Here is a 25,590-nt window from a genome sequence, read left to right on the forward strand (position 1 = left end):
TATTTTAAGTCTTTTACATAAAGAAAACAACACAAGAACAAGAAATGTGGGAGATCTGTAAATATGTGGTGAGGAAAACTGACCATTATTTTGGAGTCTATAAAAGGCATCATTGGCCAGCCAGTGTGGCTCAGTGCTCGAGTTCCACCTATGAACCAGGAGGTCATGGTTCGATTCCTGGTCAGGCCATATGCCCGGTTGCAGGCTTGACCCCCAGTAGGGAGTATACATGAGGCAGCCAATCAATTATTCTCATCACTGATGTTTCTGTCTCTCCCTCTCCCTTCCTCTCTGAAATCAATAAAAATGTTTCTTTTAAAAATTAAAACGGTATCATAATAAAAGTCTCAAAAAATGAATTGATTATGTCCTACTTTAAATATTAATTACTAAAAAAACTACTGATACATTGCAAAGATATTCTAAACATCTTATTATCCATTTTAATGGCACACATACTGAGTAAGTTTTAGCTTGATGTCTTCTATGGATTGCAGATAATTTGAATAAATGTTTTCAAACTTGAAAAGTAGCTTTTGGTATGAATTTGAACAGTCCTCCAGATTGGCCATTATTGCAGCCCAGCCCTGGTGTTGAAGGTGTTCATCATGGACCAGACTTTCACAGAAGGAGCTAAGTTTCTTGGCAACTTCATACATTTCCTACATTGAAAAAGAAAAAACAGTAAAAAAAGATAATGTTTCCTGTGCGCATATCTATATATATGTACTTCCATGTGTGCATGAATGCATTCTGAACACATTTTAAAGAAAGCATTGTTAAGGGAATGCTTTAGTTTATCTTGTGCCTGTTTATTATAATAGTGGACGAAGAAAAACACCTAACTCATTGCTGCTGGAAGTATATACTGGTAAAGCATCTACTGAGGGCAACTCAGCAATAACTATCAAAAGTAAAATGGGGAGGGAACCAAGATGGCGGCATAGGTAAGCACCTAAACTGCTGCCTCGCACAACAATTTCAAAACTACAGCTAAAAGACAGAACGGACATCATCCAGAACCACAGGAAGACTGGCTGAGTGGAAATTCTACAACTAGAAGGAAAGAGAAAAGCTCACAGAGATTCAGAGGAGCGGCAAAGGGCTGAGGTACGGAGACACACGCACACACGCTCAGAGAGGAAGGGCGGCTGAGTGCCTGGCTGACTTTCTCTGGCAGGAGGGGGAAGGAAGCCGCCGACTGCACTGAACCCCAGTTCCGACTGCACTGAACCCCAGTTCCGACTGCACTGAACCCCAGTTCCGGGCAAAACCCCGTGGACCCAGGCTCATACAGGGGGAGTCTGGACTGTCAGGTATAGAGAAAGGCACACGGAGACTCGGGGGAGCCGCGGCGGGCAGGGGTCTGGAGGTGCGCACGCGCAAGTGCTCGCAGAGAAGACTGAATGCGGAGGTTGCCGCAGGCTTTCCCTAGCGGAAGGGAGTCAGAAGCTCCTGACTGCACTGAACCCCAGTTCCGACTGCACTGAACCCCAGTTCCAGGCGAGCCCCTGGGGACCTATGCTCTTACGGGGGGAATCTGGACTGTCAGGCAGGAACTCAGGGGAGCTGCGGAAGGCAGAGGTCTGGAGGCACCCGCACAAGGGCAGGGCTGACAGGAAGCCAAGACTGTCTGCTCCACCCTGAGACTCCGCCCCATCCAAGCTGAGCACAGAGGCTTTTGCAATTTTGCAAGTCTGATCCTATAAGGCTGTCTCCAGCACCGAACTTCTCCCAGCATAGACACAGCTGATCCTCACAGCCAACTGGCCTGGAGGTCAATTCCTCCCAGTGATACCAACAACAATCAAGGCTTAACTACAACAAGACTGTGCACACAGCCCACAAGGGGGTGCACCAAGAGTGTCCACCTCAGGTTAACTGGGGAGGCAGACCCACTGGGCCATATAGGAAACCTAGCACACAAAGCTATCAACTCAGGGAAGCAGCCAAAATGCGGAGACAAAGAAACAGATCACAAACGAAAGAAATGGAGGAAAACAAACAACTGGATATAGAGTTCAAAACCACGGTTATAAGGCTTTTCAAGAATTTCCTAGAAAAGGCCGATAAATTTAGCGAGACCCTTGAAGATATGAAAAAGGACCAACTAGAAATTAAACATACACTGACTGAAATAAAAAATATTATACAGAGACCCAACAGCAGACTAGAGAATCGCAAGAATCAAGTCAAAGATTTGAAATACAAAGAAGCAAAAAACACTCAACCGGAAAAGCAAAATGAAAAAAGAATCCAAAAAGTTGAAGATAGTGTAAGAAGCCTCTGGGACAACTTCAAGCATACCAACATCAGAATTATGGGGGTGCCAGAAGAGAGAGAGCAAAATACTGAAAACCTATTTGAAGAAATAATGACAGAAAACTTCCCCCACCTGGTGAAAGAAATAGACTTACAAGTCCACAAAGTGCACAGAACCCCAAACAAAAGGAATCCAAAGAGGACCACACCAAGACACATCATAATTAAAATGCCAAGAGCAAAAGACAAAGAAGAAATATTAAAAGCAGCAAGAGAAAAACAGTTAATTACCTAAAAGGAGCACCCATACGATTGTCAGCTGATTTCTCAACAGAAACTATGCAGGCCAGACGGGAGTGGCAAGAAATATTCAAAGTGATGAATAGCAAGAACGTACAACCAATATTACTCTACCCAGCAAAGTTATCATTCAGAATTGAAGGTCAGATAAAGAGCTTCATAGATAAGAAAAAGCTAAAGGAGTTCATCACCACCAAACCAGTATTATATGAAATGCTGAAAGGTATTCTTTAAGAAGAGGAAGAAGAAGAAAAAGTAAAGATAAAAATTATGAACAACAAATACATATCTATCAACAAGTGAACCTAAAAATCAAGTGAATAATAAAATCTGATGAACAGCCAAAACCGGTTTGGCTCAGTGGATAGAGCGTCGGCTTGCGGACTGAAGGGTCCCAGGTTCGATTCCGGTCAAGGGCATGTACCTCGGTTGCGGGCACATCCCCGGTGGGGGTGTGCAGGAGGCAGCTGATCGATGTTTCTCTCTCATCGATGTTTCTAACTCTCTATCCCTCTCCCTTCCTCTCTGTAAAATATCAATAAAATATATTTTTTTAAAAAATCTGATGAACAGAATAAACTGGTGAATATAATAGAATCAGGGGCACAGAAAGGAAGTGGACTGACAATTCTCAGGGGGAAAGGGGTGTGGGGGGTGCAGGAAGAGACTGGACAAAAATCATACAGCTATGGATGAGGACAGTGGGGGTGAGGTAAGGGCAGAGGGTGGGGTGGGAACCGGGTGGAGGGGAGCTATGGGGGGGAAAAAAGAGGAACAATTGTAATAATCTGAACAATAAAGATTTATTAAATTTTAAAAAAAAAGTAAAATGGGTCCAGGTGGTGTGGTTCAGTGGTTGAGCCTCGACCTATGAGCCAGAGGTCATGGTTTGATTCCAGGCCAGGGCACATGCCCAGGTTGCCAGCTCAATCCCCAGTGTGGGGCATGCAGAAGGCAACCAATCAATGATTCTCTCTCACTGATATTTTCTTCTCTCTCCCTCTCCTTTCCTCTCTGAAATCAATAAAAATATTTTTTTTAAAAAGAGCTTAATCGTTTTTTTTATTTCAATACTATGAAATAAAATGCAAAGAACCTCAATGTCTATCATAAATAATTTGTGCCAATACAATGAAATGTATGTAGTAGCATAAGATGAGATATTTTTATATATGATACTGATATGGAAAAATCAACATACAGCATTAAATTTAAAGTTAAGGGTATTGGATTCATAAGTTAATATTCTTTTTTTCTAAATTGATTTTAGGAAGGGTGTGATGTGAGGGAGAATAGAAAAGTGAAGAGAAGAGAGAGATGAGAAGAGAAAACACAGGAGAAACACTGACCCACAATCTAGACATGTGCCCTGACTGGGAATCGAACCTGCCACCTTCTGGTGTATGAGATGACACTCCAACTGAGCCACATACCTTGCTATTTAGACTTGAATGCTTTAGAAGTAATAAATGTTAGAATGTTCACAAATGACTAATAATAATTCATGAAAATGCCGAAACCGGTTTGGCTCAGTGGATAGAGCGTCGGTCTGTGGACTGAAGGGTCCCAGGTTCGATTCCGGTCAAGGGCACGTGCCTTGGTTGCGGGCACATCCCCAGTGGGAGGTGTGCAGGAGGCAGCTGATCTATGTTTCTCTCTCATCGATGTTTCTAGCTCTCTGTCCCTCTCCCTTCCTCTCTGTAAAATATCAATAAAATATATTTTTAAAAAATAAAATAAATAAAATAATTCTTGAAAATATTACCAAGTATATGTGTAAGACTTCATTTTGTTAAAAGCACCAGTTGTTAACTTTTTAAGTTGTACTAGATGTAACTAAGTATTATTGCATCTCAAAATATACTTATATCTTACCACTGCAAGCTGTGTTCTTGAAGCAACAGTGTGAAAAACTGCAGGCATCATTAGTGACTCTTCAACTTTTATTTCCATGTCATTTTCTGTTGAAAAGGTAGTTTTAGGAATAGCAGGTGGGAGTTCACATAAGATCATTTCTTTGTTAAAAAGAAAAATTGGATTTGTGTCCTATGAAAGTAAAAATGCAAAGAAAAAAACAACACTGAAGTAAAATATTACAAATAGTAAACATGCACATTGCGCTCAATACATGAAGCAGATAAGCCTTACTTCTGAACGCCGAGTTCCCCATGCCCTATCTGAGGAAGCTGGAGCATGTTTGAGTACAAGGGCTGCTAGGACACCTACCGTCCCAGCACTGTAGGTGCACACTCTTCTATCTGCAGCCATACACTCTCCTCCATTGACCACCAGCACCTGGTGCTGAATAGCGATCTTGTATTTGCTATGAATAGCATGCTTAAGATCTGTAACACTAATAAAAAGGTAAAAAGTCAGTTATTTACATTAGCCCCATGACAAATATGCTTATTATCAATGTAATACTATGTAAAGTATCTGATATAAGCTTCTTATTTCTGGAATTGGATTTCAAAATTAATTGAATTTCATAATTAATTTCATAATTAATCTTAGGTGAGTAAGTCAAGCCATGTGCCACATCTAAAAGTGAGTCTATGAAATACAGACAGCAGACATTTATTTTTGTGCTCTTTATATAATGTAGCAAAGGAATATGCTCACATTAGCATCAGGTCTGTTAAAATCCTCAAAGCATAGGATGTAAGATAAAAGCTCCACATCACATTACACAACCATATATTAAATCTAAACCATGTGAAAATTATATCCTTTTCCTATCTTTCAAAAATCATTCCTTTACAGGTAAAATCATATTTTATAAAACTAAAAATTTTTTAAGTTAATAATTTCACAGTTCCATTTTTAAGATTATTAAGTCCATAAATTATAATATTTTCAGTGTCAAAATTCTTTTTTGTTATCAAGTCTTTGCTATTATGGCCACTATAAAAATATAAACAGATTTAGAAATACAGGGTGCGGCAAAAGTAGATTTATAGTTATCCATATGAAAAATAACCAATAATAATAATACAAGAAAAAACTTTTGTTTACTGTACTCACTACTGTAAACCTACTTTTGCCCCTCCCCTCCGTATTTGCTATTTCTATTCCCCTCCATTTAGCCTCAAAATACATCTTTCTTCCCCTGAGACTTCTCCCCATTTTTATAAATATAAGAGGACATTTATTAGTCAAATATTTGAAACCCTTGCATAGCTGAAGAATTATTAGACACATGATTTCCACTAATTCGGCTAAAAGTCAAATATTGCCTTTAATCATATGAGGGAATTTTTTAAAAATCACTAAAAAACATGGGATTGATATATGTTGCTTTATATAGCTAGCAATAATCCCCTTATCAGTGTACTGTGAAACTTAGAATAGAAATCAGCTATGAAAACTTACTTCTAGTTGAAAACTTGGGTTGAAATCAGTATGTTTGTGGGTGAGTTTTTTCTTGTGAATAATATAGTCACACAAATAGAATAAAGCACAACTTAATGATTTTAACTTTAGCATTTCAGAGAAAGATAACAATATGCTGGGATGAAATATTGCATTTAAGACTTGTATATCACTACTCTTATTTAACAAAGCAATAGTTTTCACAAATCAAATTGTTCCTGTTAAGCTTTTGCATGTATAAAATGCAAAGCTGATGCAAACAAATGAAATACAGCTCACGTTTGCACTGTAAGTTCAGTGTCAAATGTCAGGGTAGTTCCAGTGTTCACCAGAAATACATATAACTTCATGATGACTTCTCTGGATTCTGTGGGCTTATACCTCACACTCTGATATAGTTACTAAAAGAAAGAGACAAGAAAAGTGGTCAAATTTAAACACATACAAATACCATCACATAAAGCACAGCACAACTGTATTAGATAAATAACACCACCACCAAATAACATAGGTTTTTATGTTTAAAATGGCTAACTGGACAATTTACTCAACTTGTTGCCTAAAAACAAATAGTAATGAGATGAGTAAAATGCATAACTGTTTTACCATTAAAACATAATTTAAACAAAAAGGCCAGCGGTTAAAAAAGTTATGTGTTAATGTCACACTGTTCTACATTCAAAATAAAACAAACAAAAATTAAAAATTTGATCAAACATCTTTTTAACTCCACTTTTTCCTCATAACGATAAAGTCTTAAGGTTAAACTTACAAAGAACAAGTAAAAATTGCCACTAACTTGCAAGTCAGGGGAAATAAGTTAGTTCCAATTCCTTCTCCTGAGCTGCCTGAGTTCCATCTGCACTGAGTTAGAAATATTTCACAGAAGAAACTCGGACCCTGCCCTGGCCAGTTTGTCTCAGTGGATAAAGCGTCAGCCTGTGGACTGAAGGGTCCCAGGTTCAATTCAGATCAAGGGCACATGCCTGGGTAGCAGGCTTGATCTCCAGTGTGGGGCATGTAGAAGGCAGCGGATCAATAATTCTCTCTCATCATTGATATTTCTCTCTCCCTCTCCCTGTCCCTTCTCCTCTCTGAAATCAATAAAAAATATATTTTGAAACAATAAAAATATATATTAAAAAAAAGAAGAAAAAAGAAACTCAGGCTCTAATAGTTTTATCACCTCGTGAACAGTAGAGTGTGGAAATCAGAATATTTAAAATAGCTTTGCCACTAACTATTTGAAGTCAAAACCTCATATATATGTAAAACATCTATAAAATAAAGCAGGGTGGGGAGCCTTTTTTCTGCCAAGGGCCATTTGGATATTTATAACATCATTCCCGGACTATACAAAATTATTAACTTAAAAATTAGCCTGCTAATTAACTCACCCCTAATGCCTTGGCAGCGCCAAACCAAATGATTTCTTAGGCCTTGTGCAGCCCGCAGGCTGGACGTTCCCCACCCCGGAAATAAAGAGACAGATTTAATGTTTAGCTTTTTTTTAAACAACTGGAGGTAAAAAAATCCCTAAGATTAATGAAAAATAACAATAAATTGCCAGAAACCAGTATCTTTATATTCTTTCCACATGGCCTCTACAGTAAAATTATTAGGAAAGAAAGAAAAGGCAAATAAGGTTTTAAAATGAATGCATCCAAAATCATTCTTCTAAATGTCTTAGATCTATTAAAAACTCTATTATAAAGGCAGGAACTGTGACTTACCGTCAGGCACTGTGAAAAGGACTACCACTTTTCTTAGAAAGATTAAAACTGGCTTATGTTTGCTTTGCTTGATATTGGCAACTGAATGGCATTACTGGTTAAACTCGGTGAACTGAAAAAGAAAAATGTCTGGGTTACTATAAAGAAAAATAATTCAGTATGTGATGACAATATATGGTTACTGTTCTCTTCCTTTTAAAATTACCTTCTGAAAGAGTAATCCCTACTCAGTCTTTTCCTACCTGCACATTCAATGAAACCACATGTGACTTGGACCCATACCACTCCATTAAAAGATATCAAACAAAAAGTCTCCAAAGAACTCCCCCAAACTGCTAAACCCTACAGCATTTCTCAGTCTTTACAATATAACGGTACAAGAGCCCAGAGTTGTGGAGCCAGATTGCCTGAATAATTCTGGCCCCATTTGTACATGATCTTGAACAAGTTACTTAGCTATTTTAGTTTCTTTTTTTATACATATAAAATAGGAATTAAAATGGTACCTTAGAGCAGCGGTTGCCAACCAGTGGTCCATGAGGTCCGAAAGGTCGGCGACCACTGCCTTAGAGAGCCCTCCACCTCCACACTTCAGTGACATCCTGACACCACCACCACCACCATCACCACTACCATCACCACCTCCTGTCTCCTCCCCACTACCCCAACCAACCCTTGGGTGTGGGCTGGGCCTATGATCTGTTTCTAATCAACGAAATCTGGCAAAGGTGATGAAATTTCACATGATTGCTACTGAGATTATATGAGACTAGAGGCCCAGTGCACAAAATTCAGGCACGGGGCGGGGAAGGGGGGAGGTTTGTGTCCCTCAGCCCAGGCAGCACCCTCTCCAATATGGGACCCCTCAAGGGATGTTCGACTGCCCGTTTAGGCCCAACCAGGATCGGTCCTAAAAGGGCAGTTGAACATCCCTCTCACAAACCAGGACTGCTGGCTCCCAACTGCTCACCTGCCTGATTGCCCCTAACTGCTTCTGCCTGCCAGCCTGATCACCCCCTAACCACTCCCCTACCAGCCAGATCAACGCCTAACTGCTCCCTGCCAGCCCAATTGCCCCCAACTGCCCTCCCCTGCTAGCCCGGTCACCCCTAACTGCCCTCCCTTGCCGGCCTGGCCTTCACCAACTGCCCTCCCCTGCAGGCCTGGTCCCCCCAACTGCCCTCCCCTGCAGGCCTGGTACCCCAACTGGCCTCCCATGCAGGCCTGGTCCCCCCCAACTGCCCTCCCCTGCAGGCCTGGTCCTCCCCAACTGGCCTCCCTTGCAGGCCTGGTCCCCCCCAACTGCCCTCCCCTGCAGGCCTGGTCCCCCCAACTGCCCTCCCCTGCAGGCCTGGTCTCCCCAACTGGCCTCCCCTGCAGGCCTGGTCCCTCCCAACTGGCCTCCCCTGCAGGCCTGGTCCCCCCCCAACTGCCCTCCCCTGCAGGCCTGGTCCCCCACAAATGCTCTCTCCTGCAGGCCTGGGTCACCACCAACTGCCCTCCCTTGAAGGCCTGGTCCCTCCCAACTGCACTCCCCTGCCAGCCATCTTGTGGTAGCCATCTTGTGTCCACATGGGGGCAGCCATCTTGTGTGTTGGAGTGGTGGCCAATCTGCATATTACTCTTTTATTAGATAAGAGGATTATACCTTCCACCATGCCAACTGACTCCCTCCCTTACCAGCATGATGAAGTAAATGAGTTGCCATATGGAGAGGCTCACGTGGCAAGAAAATGAAGTTGGGCTCTGGCCAAAAGCCAGCATGAAGTTGAAGGCCTCAGTCCTGCAAAGAGCTGGATCTAGACAACCACCGAGAGCTTGGAAACAGATCATTCCTCAATCAAACCTTACACAAGACCCTAGCCCTAGCCAACACAGTTACTGCAGCCTGTAAGAGACCCTGAAGCAGAGGAATAAGTCAAACCATGCCTAGAAATTGTGAAATAATAGATTTGTGTTGTTTTAAACAGCTAAGATTGGGGTATTGTACATCATAGGGTTACTACAACAATTAAGTGGGGGGAGAGGGGAGTTAATGTATTTATGGTGCTTAACAGATAATAAGAATTCAATAAATAACCCAAGCACCCCTTTTGGGGCACCTCTCCCTCTGCTAACTCTCCAGTGTTTGGGTGAAATCTCAACCAACCTTCTTCCCCCTTTCATAGCAGCTCACATGCTCCCATGGCTGCAGCTTACCACCACTGCTGATTCCTAAACCCAACCCAAACCCCTCTCCAGACCTGGGTCATTTACCTAACTCCTCTCAAACTCAACAAACCCAATTTTCCCATATGCATTTCATTATTATTATTTCTAAAACTAAGCTCTTTTTTTTTTCTCCCTCCTAACCCACTCACTTTTCAACTGTTTCTTTCTGTTGATGGGTCTACATTGAGCCAGTCTCTCAAGTGCTATCCTATTTCTCAGATTATCCTATCTAATAAAAGAGTAATATGCAGATTGGCCATCACTCCAACACACAAGATGGCTGCCCCCATGTGGTCAAAGATCCTGCCCCCATGTGGACACAAGATGGCTGCCACAAAATGGCCAGCAGGGGAGGGCAGTTGGGAGGGACCAGGCCTGCAAGGGTGGACAGTTGGGGATGATCAAGCCTGCAGGGGACGGCAGTTAGGGGTGACCAGGCTGGCAGAGGAGGGAAGTTGGGGGCGACCAGGTCTGCAGGAAAGGGCAGTTAGGGGTGACCAGGCCTTCAGGGGAGGGCAGTTAGGGGTAACCAGGCCTGCAGGGGAGGGCAGTTAGGGGTGACCAGGCCTGCAGGGGAGGGCAATTAGGGGCAATCAGGCTGGCAGGGGAGGGCAGTTAGGCATCAATCAGGCTGGCAGGGCAGTGGTTAGGGGGTGATCAGGCTGGCAGGCAGAAGCAGTTAAGGGCAATCAGGAAGGCAGGCAGGCGAGCAGTTGGGAGCCAGCAGTCCTGGATTGTGAGAGGGCAGTCGGACATCCCTTGAGGGGTCCCAGATTGGAGAGGATGCAGGCTGGGCTGAGGAACACACACCCCCGTGCACGAATTTCGTGTACCGGGCCTCTAGTGTATGTATGTGTGTGTGTGTGTGTGTGTGTGTATATATATATATACACACACACACACATACATATACATAAACACACACAACAGTTAAGTACTTAAATCTAGTTGATTCTAACACAGATATTTACTATCTATTACTATTCCTATTGCTACTGCCTTAATCAGGCCCTCAGTGATTTCTGGAATTTTACAAAAGCTTTTACAACCTGCTCCATATCTCCTCTATCCCTAGTCCACCAACCTCCACACTACCTTCAAAAAACCATTCTAAATGCTAGGCTAATAAAGTTTTATGCTGCTTTAAACCAGCTGTGATTATTATTTTTACGGCAGCTACCATTTATGAGAATTTGCTATATTCTAGACAACTACTCTAAATGTTTTGTTAAATAAAATTCTTACATTTGATCCTCACAAGAATCCTTGTGGTAGGCACATATTACCATCCTCATTTTATAGATTAAAAACTAAGAGTTAATTAAGGACCAATTGTACCTTCTCAACCCTTTAACCAGTACAAAAATATCCAATAAGACAGCAAACATTATATGGCTGCTTCCTTTCCACCACAACCTACCATCCTCATCCTCCTCACAATTCCCACTCACACACTTAAACTCCTGTAAAAAGTCTCTGAGTCATCAGAGCTGTTTTCCCTATCTAAAATCCTCCTTTCTCTACCTGCTATTATTACTCCCTCCCCCTTGCCCTACTCTCAAGCCCCACACTTCCTTTCACAGATTTAATCACAATATCTAACTATGTACTGTCTTTCTATGCTTGCATATATTTTGATGTTTCTATTCATATTTCACACTTCTACTGACTAGCAAGCTTCTTTAAAACAAGGACTGTGCATTCCTGGGAACTAGTTCTGAAACATGTCTAAATAAAAATGAATAATTCTATACTAGTAAAGGATTATTCTATATCCTTGTAAAGACTGTTAAGTCACATGCTTGACTTTGATCACAGAATTTCTTCAGGTTGTTCTCAAAGAAAGATCCCTAGATTTTCCAACATCATTATCTCCGTGACAATAGGCTCCATTTCACTCATCAGCCCACCACTACCATTCAAATACTTGACAATGAATTGGTCCAACAAACAGATACTCAAGTTCTACTTAGCTAAGATATATGTCACTGTTATACTACAGATTAGCACCAAATCTTTTAATGAATATAACGAAGTGACTAGGAAGCCAACAGATTAAAAGTAACAAATATAGTTGATTATCAGAGCCTCCAAGTAACAGAGCTAGATCCTTGGGTGAGTAACAATAAGCAAGGTCCTCTGCCAAAACTATTTGCTAAAAGTCACTAAAACACACTGGCTGGGTAGCTCAGTTGTTTAGAATATCACCCTGATACTCCAAGGGCACATTCAAGAATCAACCAATGAATGAATGCATAAATAAATAGAACAACAAATGAACATTTCTCTAATAAAAAAATTAATAAAATAAATTTAAGTCACTAAAAGTTTGAGTATTTCATACCAGACCGTGACCAGTATATCCTCATTTATATTACTTGTCTTTCACTTAATCATCTTTCCACATTATTACAAATTAGAGACCCGGTGCACAAAATTCGTGCACAGGTGTGTGTGTGTGTGTGTGTGTGTGTGTGTGTGTGTGTCCGTGTCCCCCACAACCCAGCCTGCACTCTCTCCAATCTGGGACCCCTCAAGGGCAGTCGGACATCCCTCTCACAATCCAGGACTGCTGGCTCCCAACAGCTTGCCTGGCAGCCTGCCTGATTGCCCCTAACTGCTTCAGCCTGCCAGCCTGATCACTCCCTAACTACTCCCCTGCCAGCCTGATTGACACCTAACTGCTCCCCTGCTGGCCCGATTGCCCCTAACTGCCCTCCCCTGCCGGCCTGGTCACCCCTAACTGCCCTCCCCTGCAGGCCTGGTTGCCCCTAACTGCCCTCCCCTGCAGGCCTGGTCGCCCCCAACTGCCCTCCCCTGCTGGCCCGGTCACCCCTAACTTCCCTCCCTTGTTGGCCTGGCCGCCCCTAACTGCCCTCCCCTGCCGGCCCAATTGCCCCTAACTGCCCTCCCCTGCAGGCCCGGTTGCCCCTAACTGTCCTCCCCTGCCAGCCCGGTCGCCCCCAACTGCCCTCCCCTGCAGACCTGGTCTCTCCCAACTGCCCTCCCCTGCTGGCCTGGTCGCCCCCAAGTGTCCTCCCCTGCAGGACTGGTTCCCCCCAACTGTTCTTCCCTACAGACCCGCCCCCCAACTGCCCTCCCCTACAGACCTGGGTCCCCCCCAACTGTCCTCCCCTGCAGGCCTGGTCGCCCCCCAACTTCCCTCCTCTGCCGGCCCGGTCACCCCTAACTGCCCTCCCCTGCAAGCCTGATCACCCCCAACTGCCCTCCCTTTCAGGCCTGGTCCCTCCCAACTGCCCTCCCCTGCTGGCCTGATCGCTCACAACTGCCCTCCCCTGCTGGCCATCTTGTGGCGGCCATCTTGTGTCCACATGGGGACGGCCATCTTTGACCACCTGAGAGCGGCCATCTTGTGTGTTGGAGTGATGGTCAATTTGCATATTACCTCTTTATTATATAGGATGGTTCATAAATATTAATGGCCAAAAAGCATTCCAACTTGTGAATTCACCATAACTTAATACTTACTATCTCACAGATATACTTTTTTTCTTATGCTTATGATTATTTTCATAAAGTAGATTTATAGAAGTAAAACTGCTGGGTCAAAAAATTCAAATATTTTAAGGCTATTAGGAGATTGATTCCTTTACCAATTTATACTCCTCAGGCAATATATTTAGTCAACCAGTTGACTACATCCTTTTAATATCATATTTTTACATGTTTGCTAATATTTATTTTATATTTAAAAACTGTCTTTGATTATTACTGAGTTGTAACTTTATTCATTCCCAGATTGCCTACTGTATATCATGCACTATATTAGAGATAGAATGTAATCCTATAATAAAAGCCTAATATGCAAATAGACCAAACAGCACAATGACCGGTCACTATGATGCGCACTGACCACGAGGGGGCAGACGCTCAACGCAGGAGTTGCCCCCTGGTGGTCAGTGCACTCCCACAGGGAGAGCACCGCTCAGCCAGAAGCTGGCTCACAGCTGGCAAGTGCAACGGTGGTAGCAGGAGCCTCCCCCACCTCCACGGCAGCACTAAGGAGCAGCGAGCCGAGCAGTAAGGAGCAGTAAGCAGGTGGGCAGTAAGGACAGAGGGGTCCTGGACTGTGAGAGGGCACAGGGTGGGCTGAGGAAACTCCCCCCCAGTGCACGAATTTCGTGCACCGTGCCTCTAGTAGTATACACTGAGTGGCCAGATTATTCTGATCTCTGAACGCATAATAATCTGGCCACTCTGTGTGTGTGTGTGTGTGTGTGTGTGTGTGTGTGCGCGCGCGCGCGCGCACGCGCACGCGCGTAGTAGTAGTAGTAGTAGTAGTAGTAGTAGTAGAGGCCCGGTGCATGAATTCGTGCATGAGTGGGGTCCAGCCAGCCTGGCCAGGAAGAGGGAACATGGGCAGTTGGCTGGCCTGCCTGCTGGTCTAACTCCTGGTTGAGGGGTCAATTTGCATATTAGCCTTTTATTATATTAGATATACACTGAGTGGCCAGATTATTATGCATTCAGAGATCATAATAATCTGGCCACTCAGTGTATATGATCAGTAGTCCCAGGACTACATTGAACTCAAATTACCAGGAAGAATGAAGTTCCTATCTTATAGGGTTAGCTTATAAATTAAAGAGGACAACATATATATGGCACCCATCACAATGCCTAATACAAGCACTCAATAAAATGTATTCAATAAACACAATTTGTACATTCATGTGCTAGGGATTATAAATATAAAAATAATGGGGGGAAGTTGTGATATCTGCAGTCAGGAAAAGTAGGCATATAAACATGATACTTTCTAAGAAGTGTACAGAGAGGAAAATATACAAGGCACTTGTATTGACAAGAGTAAACAGAGGGTGCATCACCAGAAAGGGCATGCAGATCTGAGAGAAGCTGTCAAGAGAGGAAGCTAGCCAGATGAGCAGGGAATCACATGACTGTACTCAATAAAGGCTTGATGAGTGAAGGATTAAATAGATTGGTTAAAAGGAAGTCATCTTTTTTTTCTGAAGGATTAGGCAAGTAAAAGGATGCTAACTAACATAGAAGGAATACTAGTGACTAATAAATCCATTCATCCAAATTGAACAAACACTTATTGAGCTTTTTTGCCAAGACTGGGTATTCTTTTTTTTTTTTAATATATTTTATTGATTTTTTACAGAGAGGAAGGGAGAGGGATAGAGAGTTAGAAACATCGATGAGAGAGAAACATCGATCAGCTGCCTCCTGCACACCCCCTACTGGGGATGTGCCTGAAACCAAGGTACATGCCCTTGACCGGAATCGAACCTGGGACCCTTTAGTCCACAGGCCGACGCTCTATCCACTGAGCCAAAGCGGTCAGGGCAGGACTGGGTATTCTGTGAACAAAACAGACATGATCTTTGCCCTGATGGAGTTCAGTCTTGAAGGAGAAAAAGGCATTAAAAATAAAAAATAAAAAAAGATGTAATAAATGCCATGAAAGAAGAGTGGGCATGAAGGAGGTCCTCCTTTATATTTGGCTGATCAAAATACACTTCTATGTGGGTTATAGTCAAACAATGTCATAGGGGATGAGAAAAGACCTGCCCTGCAAAGGTGGAATAAAGCAGTACAAGAAGGCACATTTCTGTAATACTAACCATTTAATAATCACTATATTATTCTAAGTGTTTTCTTGTTTCCTTTTAAATAGTTTACCTTTCTTGCCTTGATATAATTTCACACTTACAGAAAAGTTATAATAGTACAAAGAACTTCCTTGTATCTTCTACCCAGATTCACCAACTGTGTACATTGTGCACCATTTGCTTTATCATTTCAGCCACTTTGTGCCCCATACATCTACGTATTTCCCCTGAACTACTTGAAAGCAATTTGCAGATAGATGTCTCTTTATCCATAAATACTTGGAATATGTTGTTTACTAACAGCCAGGATTTTCTCATATATAACCAAAGTACGTTATCCAATCATCAAATTTAAAAGTGATGCAACATTATTATCTAACTAGAGGCCCGATGCACGAAATTCGTGCAAGAGTAGGCCTTCCTTCCCCCAGATGCCAGCACTGGCTTCCTCCAGCACCTGGGACCCGGGCTTTCTTCCGGCTGCCAGCACCCAGGACCCGGGCTTCCCTCACTGAGAGAGGCCTTGCCCACCCGCCACAGCCCACTGGTCGGTGGCCTGGGCCTCCTTCTTTGGGGTGATTGTGGAGCCCCCCGATTGATGGCCCCGCTGGCCAGTGGCCTGGGACTCCCTCTGTGGGGCGATGGCTGGGCCCCAACCAATCGCATCGCATCACCTTGGCTAGCCTGGGTCCAGCGGGTGTCATAGCGTGGTCCCAGATGGTCACCGTTCGGTCAATTTGCATATTATGCTTTTATTATATAGGATTATATAGGATTCATAGTCCATATGCAAATTATTACTCCAATAATATCTTTTACAGTGTTCCCCCCCTATCTAGGGACCAATTCAGGATCATATATTGCATTTAGTTATAAAATATATTCACTCTCCTTCATTCTGGAACAGTCTATCAATCTTTCTTTTCATGATCTGGGGCAATAATGCTCACAATCCAACAGAGGCTTTAGAAATTATTAAAGAGTAAAAATGACCTAAGTGCATTCCCCTGTTCCATAATACTTACAATAAATGAAGGAAACTGATAAGCTGTAGCAGCTACTGTGTGCATTTATTCAAACAAACACCATCTCTTCATCTGATGTTGACTATAAGAAACAGTTCGCCCTAGCCGGTTTGGCTCAGTGGATAGAGGGTTAGCCTGCAGGTTCAATTCCAGTCAAGGGCACATGCCTGGGTTGTGGCCCGATCCCCAGTGGGGACGTGCAGGAGGCAGCCAATCAATGATTCTCTCTCATCATTGATGATTCTATCTCTCTCTCTCCCTCTCTCTTCTCTGAAATCAATATAGATATATTTTTAAAAAGAAAAAAAAATAGAGCCTGAACATGCTGCCCTAGAAGAGTGGATCCAACTCAGAGAGCAAGACAATTATCCTCATCTGCAGTCCCCATTCTGGCCTCCAATGTGATGTCCCAGTGGAGATCTGCCTCCCCCTCCTCCCCCCTACCATTCTACTTGTCTTCACTAGTCATTTATATTTAGTTCTCCAGTTGTTATCTTTTAATCCTCACCTGAGGATATGTATTTATTGATTTTAGAGAGAGGGGAAGGGAAAGGGATAGAGAAACATCAATGTGGGAGAGAAACGTGATCAGTTGCCTCCCATGAGGGTCTGGACCAGGGATGGAAACGCACAACCTGGATATGTGCCCTGTCCAGGAATTGAACCCATAACCTTTCAGTGTAAAGGATGGCACTCCACCCAAATGAGCCTGGCCAGGGCTCCAACTGTTACTTTATGTATACATAAAATGGAGAACAGAATGTGGAAAGAACATGAGTTTTGGAATCAGAAGATCCATTAATTCAAGTCCTGCCCCCACTATTTGACTTTGTGACCCTGACTGGCCTTATTTAACAAATTATTTTGATTACAAAAAGGAAAGAAACTATCTGTATCTCATAAGCTTATTGTGAGGAAGTAAAACATCTACACATATATGGAAGAGCGATGCAAACTAACGTGCAATACAAACATCAGTTACTATTATTAACTAATCCAGATCAGTGTCCTGAACTCAGCTGATGCTAAATATCTCCAAGTAGAAGTCATCCTGTTACTTCAAACTCATCATGTCCCAATTTCAATTCAGTGCTTTTCCTTTAAAACTATTCCCTAACTTCTTTTGTCAACAAAACCTAACTTGTTATTTACTCAAAACTTGTTATTTTTATTTAAATCCTATCCATTTTTTTCCTTCATAATCCAATCCCTCATTTCAAATGACATTACCCTTATTTTAGAGCCTGCAAATGCCTTTAAGCCTCCAGCCTTCTCCAGCCCTTCCTGAACACTTACCAGTTACAACCCTGGTAGTCAGGCTGCTTCCTCCTCGAGTCTCTTCCCTAGAGCCTCACTGTTGCCCACAGAGGCCACAAACCAATGGCGTGCCCTGCTCTACTGGCTTGTTTCTTTGCAGCTATCTCTCCTGACCTCAGTTCAGTACCCAGATGGTTTCACTTAATTTCATTATCTGCTTGCCCCTTGAAGCAAGTAAATTTGCCATCTCTGGCATAAAACTAGATTAGCATTATAATGGCAGATTTGGGGGCAAGTCTAATCTCTCCCAATGAGGTTCAGATAACCTTTACACAACAGTTTACCATCTATAAACTGAAATATTACCTTTTACAGAATGGATAAGAGGGATAGAAATAATGTACTTCGGATTCGTTCACAATGCAAAGAAAACTGTAACGCTTTAAAAATGGTAGCAATTATAACTTTAACTCCAACATTCAAGGACTTAATAATTAACCCGTTTATATTTATACAAGTTATCTCCAACTAATCCACTACAAAAAACCTATACTCTCACTTTACACAATCCTGCCAGATAAAATCTCCACCATTTTTACTATCTAAATTTTACTCATCCAAGAATGGTCCTCCTAGCACTTCTGGGAAGTCTTCCCTAATCACAGGTAGTGGCCCACAGTATTCTTTTCCCCACTTCTGAACTTACAGAGCTCTTAACTAACTATAGAGGTAATATCAATTATGTGGGGAGGGGAGGAGATTTCATATCAAAGTGATACCAATGTAATAACCTGGTTATTAATTAACAGGAAAGGAGTAAAGAGAAGGCCAGATAATATAGGCATGCCATTTGTACAGCTTTGCCAGAAAGCTGCAATTTAACACTCTCCAGGTGTGTTCTCCTCAGATTGCTGGAGGAAGAGCCAGGACAATAGATGCATACCCAGTGAGGTCTATCAGGCGTCCTCAAACTATGGCCCGCGGGCCACATGCGGCCCTCCCAGGGCCTATCCCAGCATAGGAATTTGTTCATAGTTTTTTTTTAAACTATAGTCCGGCCCTCCAACGGTCTGAGGGACAGTGAACTGGCCCCCTGTTTAAAAAGTTTGAGGACCCCTGGTAGGTAATACAGAAAAGGTGATTACCTGTCAGTCACACCTGGGAACAGGACATTGGCCAGAACAGACATGGGGCACTGCAAGGGTGGAAAATCTGAGATACATAAGCTCCTGAACAAACGAAGTTTGCTCTCTTGGCCCTCTTGCACTCCTGGCTCTCCTGTTGCAGGGGGCACGCTCCCACAGCCATGTGGGACCTGACTCAATTTCAACATGGAACGGAAACTCTGGACAGTGGCTTTGCTTCTAGCTCTGCTGAAGTCCCAGCTGCACATTTCCCAGGACTGATTTAAGGGATATGGCACTTTGGAAACTGAGGGATATAATTTCGCACAAATACACCTTTCTACCACATCTCATTCTCCCACGCAAGTCTTAGAAAATTCTTTCTCAAGATATCACAAGAACCAGACCTCCAGCTCCCAGTGGGAAAGGGACAACCCACTCCACTAGCAATGGAGAAATCCCACCTGTGCAATCTTCCAATAACAAAAGGACATTTGTTCCTCAAGGACCCTTCTGGGATACAGTCTGCTAAAAATGGGGGGGATGTATGTTTTAAAATATTGACTCCAATGCACTGATTCCCAAATATACAGGGGTTACAACTGGACATAAGGAAAAGAACAAGAAAGCATCTCTTATGCTCATAAATAAATGTCTAACCAATTTACCAATTGGAGAATAATTTACAATTTCCTCTTTGAAAGATTACCACCATAATGATTAGGTAGGTCATTCCAGCTTACTGTGAGATAATCTAACATATTCAAATTTTAGAATTAGCTTCTTTATATGGGGAGAACAAAGGGAAAAATTCCCAGTGACATTTTCTGACACCCCAAACTGAACACATTCTGTCTTTTTTATGTATTTTTATTGATTTCAGAGAGGAAGGGAGAGGGAGAGAGAGAGAAGCATTAATGATGAGAATCACTGATTGGCTGCCTCCTGCACGCCCCCTACTGGGGATCGAGCCCGCAACCTGTATTGGCTGGCCAACACATTCAGTCTTAGGCAGAGTATTCCCCCAAAGAGAACCTTTCCATAGAGGTTCAGAGCCTGATAAATGAATGTCTTGCCTACAACTAAACTAATATCTTCATATAAGAACAGCACCAAAAGAAAGGCCATATAACAGGAATACCTTTTAATAGTTTGAAGTGTGTCCTTCAGAGTTTTTTCCTATGTATACAGGAAATACTTGTGTATACAGACAGTTTGGTTTTATAAAAGTGAAATAACATCATACATACCACTATACAACTTATTTGAACTGATGTCTGACATTCATAAAATTATGTATAATGCTCAACAAAGATCATTTAACTTTGGAAATGTTAGTAAGTAAGCAATCTGAAAAACAGTTATCCCAATTAAGAATATCATCAGACTTTGTCATTTTGAATTAGTATTATTGTTTCATTTTTTTCATGTATAGCATATCATTTGACAGCTTCTGTTTAACAAAGACTCAAAAGAACCATTAAAATGAATTTAAGTCAAGTCTACTACAAAATATCTCTCCTACCTTCAAAGCATACCAAGTAAGGAACTCACAGCTATTTTTCCTACATTACTATAACCAACTGGGGTATGACCCCCAGAGCTGTGTATGGTATAATTGTTAAAGAATAGCAAAATCAAATTGTGACACTTCCTTTAAATGTGAATTCTGGTTTTTTTAATTCCTCAAGTTCACCTAACTCAGTGGTCGGCAAACCACGGCTCACGAGCCCAAGCCGCCGTTTGTTGCTCTGTTGACTAATGAGTTTGCCGACCACTGTCATATACTACCCTTTACCTCTTTGCACACAATATGCCACAATTGCCTAATCCTCACAACTTCCAACTACTCGGTAACATTTAGTCTAGTCCAGTGGTCGACAAACTCATTAGTGAACAGAGCGGCAAACCGTTTGCCGACCACTGGCCTAACATGTTTGTGTGTGTGTGTGTGTGTATACACACATATATATATACATATATACATATATACATATATATACATATATATGTGTATATATATATATATATATAAAAAATTTCAACAGTCTGAATAATTACTAACCAAATGGGTGGAGGAGGGCAATGGGAGGGGGGGAGGGACATCTGTAATATTCTCAAAAATAAAGATAAAAAAATAAAGAGAAACAGTGACTTATCCATGTCCTATCATTCTTTTTCTTCTCCTAGAAATACCCTACTCCATAAAAGCCCAAATGCCTTCAGTATATTTTCTTCAAATTTCCAAGAATGCTCAATTATAATTATTTTTATACAGAGCTCCAATTTTCTTTTATAAGGCAAGAATACTTTCTTACACATTCTTATATTTCTCACAGTAACTGGTTCAATGGTCTGTGGTAAGTAACTGTAGGAATGAATGTGTGTGGAAAGGAACTGCTAGATTTTTCACAAGTTTTTTGAACCAGTATTTTCTGTAGTACATAAGAAAAGCTTAATTGGGGTTAGAGAATAGTATTACCTAAATGAGAAAATTTTACTAACCATTCCTTTTTTAAAAAATTAATAAGTTATACACATTTGCAATGTAAAGCATCTAGGTGCTTCAACATTGGCTGAATGCGTGAAATTCTCAAACTCAGAAGCCAAATAAAGCTCTTCTCAAGATTACATAATAACCGTTCAGGTTCAAGTATGGCTTTTCAAGAACAAAGGTCTTGTGTCCTCTGCCCTTTCGGACTTTATGAATTTGATTTACTAAAAAGTCAATCTGCCAGGCATTCCAACTTTGTGCTTGTTAGCAAGTGTCACAAAAATTTTCTCAAACGACAAGAATACTACCTCCATTGTCTTTCCTGTTATCCAATAACAGCATATAAGAATTAGGCGAATAGAGAGATGCAAGTTAAAACGACAATGAGGTATCACCTCACACCCATCAGAATGGCTACCATCAACAAACCAACAAATGACAAGTGCTGGCAAGGATATAGAAAAAAGGGAACGCTAGTACACGGCTGGTGGGAACGCAGACTGGTGCAGCCATTATGGAAACAGGATGGAGTTTCCTCAAAAAAATAAATATGGAACTGCCATTTGACCCACTGATCCCACTTGTAGGAATATATCCTAAGAAACCCAAAACACCAATCAGAAAGAATATATGCAACCTATGTTCATAGCAGCACAATTTGCAATAGGTAAGATCTGGAAACAGCCCAAGTGTCCATCAGTAGATAAGTGAATAAAAACGCTGTGGTACATTTACACCATGAATACTATGCAGCAGTAAAAAAGAAGAATCTCTTAACCTTTGAGACAACATGGAGGGGCCTGGAGAGTATCATGCTAAGTGAAATAAGTCAGAGAAAGACAAGTATCACATGATCTCTCTTGTATGTGGAATCTAATTAACAAAATAAACTGATGAATGAGTGGATCCAGAGACATGGAAGCATGGAACAGAGTGCGGAATCTCAGAAGGAAGGCGGGGGAGGATGGGTGGGTGGGAGGTAATCAACTAAAGACCTTGTATACATATAGGCATACCCCATGGGCACAGACAATAGGGTGGTGAAGGCCTGGGGCGGGGGTTGGGGGTGAGCTGGAGGGGGTCAAATGGGGGAAAAAGGGAGACATATGTAGTACTTTCAACAATAAAGACATTTAAAAATTAAATTAAAAAAATAATTAGGCCAATAACTAATCCTAATGTAAACTAACATAAAAGATTCAAAGTAGACTAAATAAAATTACTTTTAAAAAATGGTCTGAGCCGAAACCGGTTTGGCTCAGTGGATAGAGCGTCGGCCTGCGGACTCAAGGGTCCCAGGTTCGATTCCGGTCAAGGGCATGTACTGTGGTTGCGGGCACATCCCCAGTGGGGAGTGTGCAGGAGGCAGCTGATCGATGTTTCTCTCTCATCGATGTTTCTAGCTCTCTATCCCTCTCCCTTCCTCTCTGTAAAATATCAATAAAATATATTTTAAAAAAAAAATGGTCTGAGTCCATATCCAATTTCCATCATCAGATATTTATTAACAAACATTTATCAACATCTAGGTTTTAAAACACTATGTAGCCCTAGCCAGTTTGGCCCAGTGGATAGAGTGGGCCCACAGTCCCGGTTCCATTCCTGTTAAGGGTACGTGCCTGTTGCAGGGCGTTGCAGGCTCAATCCCCAGCCCTGGCCAGCCTTGCAGGAGGCAACCAATCACTGTCTCTCTCACATCCAGGTTTCTCTCTCTCCATCTCTCCTCCTCCCTTCCACTCTCTAAAACAATGGACAGAAAAATATCCTCAGGTGAGGATTAATCAAAAAAAAAAAAAGAAAGAAAGAAAAATACTAAAATAAAACCATGACATAAATTATTTCTGAGAAAATATGTTCATTCAGGCCATATTCTGTCACATTAAATAACAGAAAGCAAAGTATCTTCACATCCTTAGCAATGGTCTACTTACAGATCAAATAACCTCTCAAAAATTACATCAACCACCTTACTCGGTGGTCCTTCTGCTTCTCATAGTAATATCAGCATTGGAAGGAGGACCCTTTTTGTATCAAATAGCGAAATACAATAAGGAGATTCTCCATTAAACCCAGAGTTGTCTTGTTAAATTAAAAATAGTTGCCTTAATTGCTAACCTTCCAATCCTTGGGATAAACCATTCAAGCACCATGCACACACACACACTGCAAACTATGCAATAAAGTGATTAGCAATACAGACACATTTTCATATGGCCCAAATCACAGCTCCATGTCTAGTAGACAGAAGGCGAACATTCCTATCTAGCTTAATGTCTTGTAGTAACGTGGCTCTATCAAGAGTAAGCATATCAGTCTTCCTTGGCACTCAGGCCCACATCACTTTGTGGTGTGACCACACTAGAGTCATGATGGAGAAGACGAGATTATGAAACTGTAAACAAACAAAGCACATCCACCAGGCAGTGGAAGAAACTATAATGATGTTCCGAGAAGCTGCCATTTCTCCTGTTGTTCTGTTTCTACCAAGGAAGTTGTGAAATCCGCATAAATACTCCATCCCAAATCTATCAGTGGGGCGGGCAGGGGCTGAGTCATTCCTAGGAGAAACTTTATACCAATCCTCGAACTCCGGGGTCGGGACAAAGACGTCTCTCTCCGTTTCTCCCTCTGTACGTTTAGTTCGGCCTCGGCCCAATTCCACTCTCGGGTTTCTCAAGTCAAAGGCACCATTAGGGCTGAGCCCAGCAGGAGTGACAACGAGTGAGGATGCGTCCCGGTAGGTTCGGGCGTCTCTCCCCGTCCGCCACTCCCGCAAGGCTGCCAGAGGCGCGTCCAGACAGGCAGGCATCCTGGGGGCCCCGTCGGAGGAAGCCCAGGCAAGCCCGGCCGAGCGAGCCCACCCCACACCTCCCGCAGCCCAGTGAGGCTTCAGAGGAGCCCTGTTGGCACAGGTGCTGTGGTGTTTGGAGGCGACCGCCAGGCAACACCTGCAGGGACCGGCGGCGCGGGGCCCGCGGGCTCACACCTGTGCGCGGGCGGCGCTCCAGCCCTGCCGGACCCCGGTGCCCGGGCCCAGCGCGGCCGCGGGGCCAGATGGAGGAAGAGGACACGGGCGGCGACAGCACCCACCTGGCAGCACCTCCTCCGTCGGCGACAGCAGCAGAGTCGGCAGCCCCTGGCACCATCTTCCGCCGCCGCCTCGTCCTCGGCGGCGACTACCAACCGCCCATCCGGCTCTGCCAACCGACACAATCGCCGGCGTCCCGGTGCCGGCCGCGGCCCCGAACTCCGGGCGGGAGGGAGGGGTCCGGGCGGAGAAGGGACGCGGTCAGGCCCCTCGGCTCTGCGTCGGGGGCCGGAGGAAAGGGGACCGCGGCCCGTCAGAGCCGAGGGGCCGTGGCGACAGGAGGACTCTGAGGCAGCGCCGGGGCTTCGTCAGGGCCGCGGACACGGCCGCGGCAGGGTTTGTTATTGTCGACTCCGTCCCTTCCTCCGCGGAGCATGCCGGGAGTCGGCGGGCGGGGGAGGGGCGGCCCGGCGGCGCAGAGGGGCGGCGCGCAGGTCCGGAAGTCGGAGGCCTGCCGGGAAAGGGGAGGAGTCGGCCGGCGGCGCTGTCCTCTCCTGACCTGGGAGACTGGGCTGGGCGGCCTGGGTGCTGTAGCCGCGGTCCGGCGCGCATTCACGCAAGGTGAACTTGACCTTCCCTGCCACAGCGAGCTGGCCTGAGCTAGGTGGACCCTGCGGAAGTCTGGGTCAGCTCCAGGTGAAAGGGCTCGTCTCTCAGCCTATCGCGGAGGAGCGGGGCCAGCCTGGGTCGGGGTCTTGTCTCCTGCCCAGGTCACCTGCCCGCTGGGCTGCCCGCGTGTTAGAGGACGAGGGGCCTGAAGGGCTGTGGGCCGGCGGGCTGGGGCTAGGCTGCCATCCCCACCCCCACCACATCCCAGAGGGCCTGGACTCCCAGCGGCTGACCAGTGTCTGCAGGTGGGGACGGCACAGTGTTTTCAGACCAGGTAAGGCTAAGAAAACATCCGACAGGGAAGAGAGACAAGGCGCGGTCGATTGGGATGGAGATGAAAGCGCGACGCCGCGGCCACCACTCCTCGACTTTATCAATACTGATTTCTCTAGTTATAGCATGAGTACTGAACTCGATCAGAAAGGGGAATCCCGATTGAGAAGATGAGCATTCACCAGCATTCACAGGCAATGACTTGAAGCCACAGGCTGGGAGTATTAAAAATCTGAGAAGTT

The 25,590-nt window shown here is 43.6% G+C and overlaps 1 protein-coding gene across 3 annotated transcripts in view; it reads right to left on the minus strand.

The window, feature by feature from the left end:
- Positions 1-24,845, minus strand: part of RB1CC1 (RB1 inducible coiled-coil 1) — a 75,863-nt gene extending 51,018 nt beyond the window's left edge. For 2 of the 3 annotated variants that reach the window (XM_080646351.1, XM_080646350.1), the window contains exons 1-6: positions 24,469-24,845; positions 7,668-7,779; positions 6,214-6,335; positions 4,789-4,915; positions 4,438-4,608; positions 460-662 (exon numbers count right to left, since the gene is read on the minus strand). In XM_080646351.1, coding sequence (XP_080502477.1) covers positions 460-662; positions 4,438-4,608; positions 4,789-4,915; positions 6,214-6,284 — 572 coding nt within the window. In that variant the 5' untranslated portion in view covers positions 6,285-6,335; positions 7,668-7,779; positions 24,469-24,845. Of the gene's footprint in view, positions 1-459; positions 663-4,437; positions 4,609-4,788; positions 4,916-6,213; positions 6,336-7,667; positions 7,780-24,468 lie in introns of those variants that run through there. The other variant, XM_080646352.1, reaches the window with a different exon arrangement.
- Between the last annotated feature and the right edge of the window lie 745 nt (positions 24,846-25,590).

Source organism: Plecotus auritus (assembly GCF_963455305.1).
Source record: "Plecotus auritus genome assembly, chromosome: 11".
NCBI classification, from domain to species: domain Eukaryota; kingdom Metazoa; phylum Chordata; class Mammalia; order Chiroptera; family Vespertilionidae; genus Plecotus; species Plecotus auritus.